General features: G+C 39.7%; 1 protein-coding gene across 1 annotated transcript; it reads left to right on the top strand.

Annotated features, from left to right (window-relative positions):
* The first annotated feature begins 457 nt into the window (after window positions 1-457).
* On the top strand, window positions 458-1528 carry LOC115526174 (olfactory receptor 51D1). The gene has a single exon (XM_030333654.1). It carries the CDS (start codon window positions 458-460, stop codon window positions 1526-1528), a length of 1071 nt encoding a protein of 356 aa, XP_030189514.1.
* The last annotated feature ends 5853 nt before the right edge of the window (window positions 1529-7381 follow it).

Consider the following 7381-nt stretch of genomic DNA (forward strand, 5'->3'; position numbering starts at 1 on the left):
GACGTGGGGGATCGTCTTCTCAATAACTGCTTCAGATGAGTCTATCAGGGAAGTTTGAGAAATGCTCCTCAGGCCTAAACACAAGTCTGTCTCTTGAAGCCAGTACCAGACTGAACCCCTGCTTTCTGCCATAAATCAGACTAGGGTGGGTCTTAAAGGCAACTGCAGGCTAAGCCTCACACTCTGGACCCAAACCAACCGTAACCTCAGGTGCACTAGAAGAGCTAGGGTCAGTGTGGAACCTTCTGGGCAGGTCTGCTGTGTTGGAGAAGTAGTTAAGAGCAGTGTCCCAGTCCACATCTTCGGCTCTGGCAAAGAAGAGCTGTTGCATGTTTTCTGAGTGGGCCGTCACACTGACACTAATGGGATCTCCAGGGAAGTGAGTATAAAGAGAATCAGAGCACAGAGAGGCTGGAGTTCAGAATTGCAAGTATTTAATCTTCTGTTTGCTACCATCATGACTCCAGTGTCCTTCCTTGTAAGTCCTTTCTCTCCTCTGAGTTACGACTTAATGCTGTTTCTTCTTTTCCCTGATGTAGACCCTGGACCTGGCATGCAGAAGCCTCAGTTCTTGGTTCCTGTCATGGCCACTCCAAATGGAACTCTGGTCCATCCAGCATACTTCCTGCTGGTGGGAATCCCTGGCCTGGGGCCTGACATACACTTTTGGCTGGCTTTCCCCCTGTGCTTTATGTATGCCATGGCCACCCTGGGAAACCTGGCCATTGTCCTCATCATCCGTGTGGAAAGGCGTCTGCATGAGCCCATGTACCTCTTCCTGGCCATGCTTTCCACTATTGACCTAGTCCTGTCTTCTGTCACCATGCCCAAGATGGCCAGCCTCTTCCTGACAGGCATCCAGGAGATAGGATTCAATGTTTGTCTGGCCCAGATGTTCCTTATCCATGCTCTGTCAGCCATGGAGTCAGCTGTCCTGCTGGCTATGGCTTTTGACCGCTTTGTGGCCATCTGTCATCCACTGCGACATGCTTCTGTGCTCACAGGGCCTACTGTGGCCAAGATTGGACTAGCTGCCCTGACCAGGGGATTTGTTTTCTTCTTCCCTCTGCCCTTCATCCTGAAGCGGTTGTCATACTGCCAAACACATATGGTCACACACTCCTTCTGTCTGCACCAAGATATTATGAAGTTGTCCTGTTCTGACACCAGGGTCAATGTAGTATATGGACTCTTCATTATCCTCTCAGTCATGGGTGTGGACTCCCTCTTCATTGGCTTCTCCTACATTCTTATCCTGAAGACTGTGTTGGAGCTGGCTTCTCAGGGGGCAGCACTCAAGGCTTTCAATACCTGCATCTCCCATCTCTGTGCTGTCCTGGTCTTCTATGTGCCCCTCATTGGGCTCTCAGTGGTGCACAGGCTGGGGGGCCCTACCTCCCTGCTCCATGTGATTATGGCTAATATCTATTTGCTACTACCACCTGTGGTCAACCCTGTTGTCTATGGAGCCAAAACCAAGGAGATCCGTTCACGGGTCCTCCATATGTTCTCACAGGGTGGCAGGTGAGCAGAATAACCTCCTTAGGGCCTTCAATCCCTGCCAAATCTGGGAGGATTAGGATCTTGTTGAATGTCTCCGTGATTGGAGCATCCAACCCATCCGGCTGTCAGCTTCTAGATATCTAACTAGATCTTGGATTCCTGTTTCCAGGAAATGTGTTGATTCAGAAGTGTGGTTCTGAGGAAGTTTTGTTCAGGCCGAAGAAGCATCCCCAAGCAAAGGGTGCTCCTTGGAAGACTCTGACATTGGCAGGAATGAGTCAGTACTAAGTCATTTGCTGGGGGTAGCCTGTACAAGTGTGACCTTTCTGCTGACATGGTGGTAGAGCCAGAGAGGCAGCAGCCGGCACTGTTAATCAGCTGTGCCCCCAGCAGCAGGCTTTTGTGAAGGAGATTTGAACGTCACACCTCCATGGCTGCCATAGCATCTGACCTTGGACATTTCAACCATGTAAGACCTGTGGTACAGGAACTTAGGTGTTTTCTGCCTCCAGCCCTCAGCTGTATTTAGTTTAATGTTTAATAGTTTAGTGATGTGTAATTGATATACAATAAATGGCACACATTTAAAGTATACGGTTTGAGGGGCATCTGGGTGGCTTAGTTGGTTAAGGTCAGTTAAGTGTCCGACTTCGTTTTGGCTCTTGGTTTCAGCTTAGGTCATGATCTCACAGTTTGTGAGCACAGAGCCTGCTTGGGATTCTCTCTCTCCCTCTCTCTCTGCCCTTCCCCTGCTCACTCTCTCTCTCTCTCTCTCTCTCTCTCTCAAAATAAATAAACTTACAAAATTTAAAAAGTGTACAGTTTGATAAGTTTTGACATGTACACACCCATAAAACCACACCACAGTCAAGAGAGTGAACATACTCATCACCCCCAAAAGTTTCCTTATACCCCTTTTAAAATCCTTCATTCCCATCTCTCCTGGTCACTCCCTGCTCCAGTTCCCAGGCAACCACTGAAATGCTTTATGCTACATTAGTTTGCATTTTCTAGAGTTTTATATAAATAGAATCATACAATATGTACTCCTTTTCTTGCCTGGCTTATTTTACTCAGCACAATTATTTTGAGATTCATCCATGTTGCAGCATGTATAAGTAACTTAATTCTTTTAACTGCTAGGTAACATTCTATTATATAATTATGCCATAGTTTGTTTATCCATTCACCTGTTGGACATTTAGGATGTTTCCAGAATTGGAAACAAATATGGCTGCTATGAACATATAAGTCTTTGTATGGACATGTGGTTTTTTTTCCCTCCTGTGTAAATATTTAGGAATGAAATGGCTAGATCATACTGGAGGTATATATTTAACTTTTTAACTGCCAAACTGTCTTCCAGAATGGTTGTACCATTTTACATTTCCACTAATAGTGTATGGGAGTGATACTTTTTTGGCATCTTAGCCTACATTTGGTGTAGTCTGTATTTTTTATTTTAGCCATTTTAGTAGATTTGTAGTAGTATCTCATTGTGACTCAATTTGTATTACCCTAATAAATAGTGATGTTGGCATCTCTTCATGTGTTTATTTGCCATCTGTAAATCATTGCCACTTTTCCATTGGGTTGTTTGTTTTGTTATTGAATTTTTTAAAATATATGTTGCATGTAAGTCCTTTATCAGGTATATACTTTACATTTCCCCCAGTCTGTGACTTGTCTTTTACTTCTCTTAAGCATCTTTATAAAACATCAAACATTCTAACTGGTGAAGTCCAGTTTATCAAGTTGTTTCATAGCACACACTTTTTTAAAAAAAGTTTTTAATGCTTATTTATTTTTGGGAGAGAGAGAGAGAGAGAGAAACAGAGCATGAACAAGGAAAGGCAGAGAGAGAGAGAGGGAGACACAGAATCCGAAGCAGGCTCCAGGCTCTGAGCAGTCAGCACAGAGCCTGATGTGGGGCTCCAACCCATGAACTGAGAGATCAGGACCTGAGCCAAAGTTGGATGCTTAACCTACTGAGCCACCCAGGTGCCCCTCATAGCACACACCTTTGATGTCATATCTAAAAACTCATCACCACAGTCACACATACACAAAAAACATTATTCTTTTTCCCCCTAGAAGCATTATAGTTTTAGGTTTTATGTTTAGCTCTGTGATCTATTTTGTGTTAGCTTTTGTATATAGTGTAAGGTATGGATCAAAGTTGATTTATTTCCATATGGACATCTAGTTATTTTAATGCTACTGGACTATCCATGGTCAACTCTGCTTTTGTATCTTTGTAGAAAATCATTTATCTATATATGTGTGGGGTCTAATTCTGGACTCTGATTCATTGGCCTATTTTTCTATTTTTATGTCAATACCACATTGTTTTGACTACTGCAGCTTTATAAGAAATCTTGCAATCAGTATTGTCAATCCTTTCCCTTTGTTCCTTATTTTCAAAGGTGGTCTTTCATGGGAATTTTAGCAGCAGTTTAAACATTTATATAAAATAGTCTTTTAGAATTTTGATTTGAATTGTACTGCATTGATATAGGTCAATTTAGGGAGAATTAACATTGTTAATTAGTGTCTTCTAACTCATGAACAAAGTATATATCTTCATTTTTAGGGTCTTTGGTTTCTTTCAGAAATGTTTTGTAGTTTTCATTGTACAGATTTATCATGTCTTTCACCAAATTTATCTGTATTTTATATTTTGATGCTATTATAAATGGTATTTTTTAGTTAAAATTTATGGTCATCCATTATGTTAGTATAGAGAACTGTAACTGATTTCTTTATATTAACCCTGAATCTTGCACTTTGCTAAACTCAATCATTTCTACAAGTTTTTTTTTGTATATTTCATTAGATTTTTCTACATAGATGATCATGTTGTTTGTGAGTAAAGACAGTTTTACCGCTTTCGTTTCAATTTGCATACATTTAATTAATCTGTTTGTTTGTTATTGTATTGATAAGAAATGACAGGACATTGTGACTACAAGTGATACCTATCCTGTGATCTTGGGGGGAAAATATCTAGTTTTTTACTATTAAGTATGTTCTATCAGTTCTTGAGAGAGATATTGAAATATTTAGCTATAATTTTATATTTGTCTATTTATTCATGTAATTATATCACTTTTGCTTCAAATATTTTGAAATTTTCTTAACAGGTACCTAAATATTTAGCATTTTTAAATTTTTTCTTAATGAATTAATCTTTTATCATTATGAATTGGCCTTCTTTATTTGTGGTAATATACGTTACTCTGAAATGTACATTGTCTGATGTTAATAAAGCCATTTTAGCTTTCTTGTAATTAGTGTAATCATGATATATATTTTTCCCCATTCATTACTTCTCATCTATTTGTGTCCTTTTGTTTGGAGTGCCTTGTCGACGGCATATTGTCAGATCTTACATTTTTATCTGATTTGATGACATCTGTATTTTACTTATGGTATCCCATTTTCTCTTTGTACCATCTGTTTTCCCCCCTTTTGCTTTTCTTTCTTTTTGATTAACTGAATACTTTCAGTGGTTCTGTTTTATCTCCTTTTATTGTTTATTAGCTGTCACTGTTTTGTTATTTTAATGGCTGCTTTAGCATTTATAATGTATCTTATCACAGCCTACTTTCATTTAACCATTCAATGTGTTGAAGAAGAATTTTACAATACTGTATTCCCATTCCTCTCCTCCCAAACTTTGTGCTGTTTTTGTACATTTTGCTTTTATTTATTTTATAAATCCAACAGAAAATTATTTAGTTTTGTTAACAGTCAATTATCTTCAAAGAGGTTTGAATAGCAAGAAAACAACTTTATGTATTTACCCATGTTGTTACAATTTTCACCAGTCTGCATTTCTCCCTGTAGATGCCCATTATTTCTATTTGGTATTATTTTTCTCTGCTTGAAGAGTTTCTTTTTCTTTGTTTTTCTTTTTTTAATGTTTATTAATTTTTGAGAGAGAGAGAGAGGCAGAGTGCAAGCAGGGGAGGGGCAGAGAGAGAGGGAGACACAGAATCCGAAGTAGGCTCCAGGCTCTGAGCTGTCAGCACAGAGCCTGATGAGGGGCTCGAACTTCTGAACTGTGAGATTGTGAACTGAGCCGGAGTCGGATCCTTAACTGACTGAGCCACCCAGGTACTCCGAAGAATTTATCATATAACTTGTGATGTGGTTTGCTGATAATGAATTATTTCAGCTTTTTTATACTTAAAGCATCTTTATCTTGAGCTTCTTGCATCTGTGAATTTATAGTTGCATCAAATTTGGAAAACTTTTGGCTGCTATTTTTTGTAATCCCTCCCCCTCCCCACACCAAGGACTCCAATTACATATAATTAGGCCACTTGAAGTTGTCCCATTGCTTGCTGAGTCTGTGTTTGTTTTTTATTTACTTATTTTAAAGTTTTTTTTTTAACATTTATTTATTTTTGAGAAACAGACAAACAGAGCATGAGTGGGGGAGGGGCAGAGAGAGAGGGAGACACACAGTCTGAAGCAGGTTCCAGGCTCTGAGCTGTCAGCACAGAGCCCATCGCGGGGCTCGAACCCACGAACAATGAGATCATAGTCTTATGACCTGAGCTGAAATCTGATGCTTAACTGACTGAGCCACCCAGGTGCCCCTGTATTTGTTTTTTAAATATTATTTTTTTATCTGTGTTTCATTTTGAATAGTTTCTAATGCTATGTCTTCAAGTTTACTAATCATTTCTTCCACAGTATACCCTCATCCAGTGAGTTTCACATCTCATACATTGCAGTTTTTATCCCTAGAAGTGTGATTTCAATTGTAAAAAAATATCTTTCATGTTTCTACTTAAATTTGTTATCCATTTAATGCAGTTCTAATTATCATCTTAATGTCTTCATTGTGTAGTTCTAATATCTGTTTCAGTTCTGGATCAGTTTAATTATTCTCTTCATTTTGGGTCATTTTTCTTCTTTGCATGTCTGGTAATTTGATCACCTGCGAGACATTGCAAATTTTTCTTTGGTGCTACATATTTTTGTAGCCCTGTAGGTATTCTTATGCTTTGTTCAGGCAATCAGTCAAGTTATTTGTACATAGTTTGATCATTTGGGTCTTGCTTTAAAGATTTGTTAGGTGGGACTAGAGCAGTGCTCAGTCTAAGGTTCATTATTCTCCACTACTGAGAAGAGGTCCTTTTGCATTCTGTATGCAGTGCCCTGTGAATCTTGAAGTTTTTCAGTCTGGCTGGTGGAAACAGTCACTGTCCTTGACTCTGTGTAAGTACTGGATAGTGTTACCTTTAATATTTTCAGGGAGCTCTTTCCCCATCTTTAGGTAGCTTGCTCACCTGCATGTGTTGATCAGTACCTCAGCTGAAGGAAGACCCTCTACATCTCTAGACTTCTCTCTCTGTGTAGCTCTTTCATCTTTGATACTTTCTCTTCCAATCTAGCTGGCTTGATCTTCCTGAACTCTTTGCCTCCATTTCCTTAACTTAGGGTGTCCTCTGGACTCTGCCTAGGTTCTCCTCCCCTGTGCTGCAATGAAGCTTTTTTAGGGCAGTAAGCTGGGGAAACCCCAGGGTTTCACCTTACTTGTTTCCCATGTCTCAGGGCTTACTCTCCTTCATTGCCTGATGCTTACTGTCTTGTAAACCATTGTGTACGTATATCGTCCATTTCTTGGTTCCTTCAGGTGGCTGTTGCTTCTTGATACTCCATTTTGGCCAGAGTAGGGATGTATATATATTTTAAGTCTTCACATGGTCAAAGTTTGGGATGTTGAGGAAAACAGCAAAGATAGTTCAAGGGGGATGGCAGTGAGTGTCAGGCTACAGATTCCACAGGGCACCTGGAGCTCTTGTCATCACTAGTTTTGATGTGGTTCAAGATGGAATGGCCTGATTTAACATAGTCTATTTTT

Source organism: Lynx canadensis, chromosome D1, assembly GCF_007474595.2.
Source record: "Lynx canadensis isolate LIC74 chromosome D1, mLynCan4.pri.v2, whole genome shotgun sequence".
Classification (NCBI taxonomy): Eukaryota; Metazoa; Chordata; class Mammalia; order Carnivora; family Felidae; genus Lynx; species Lynx canadensis.

Bases quoted from the DNA above. Each gene is read 5' to 3' on its own strand.
- LOC115526174 (XM_030333654.1), top strand. From the start codon at position 458: ATGACTCCAGTGTCCTTCCTTGTAAGTCCTTTCTCTCCTCTGAGTTAC.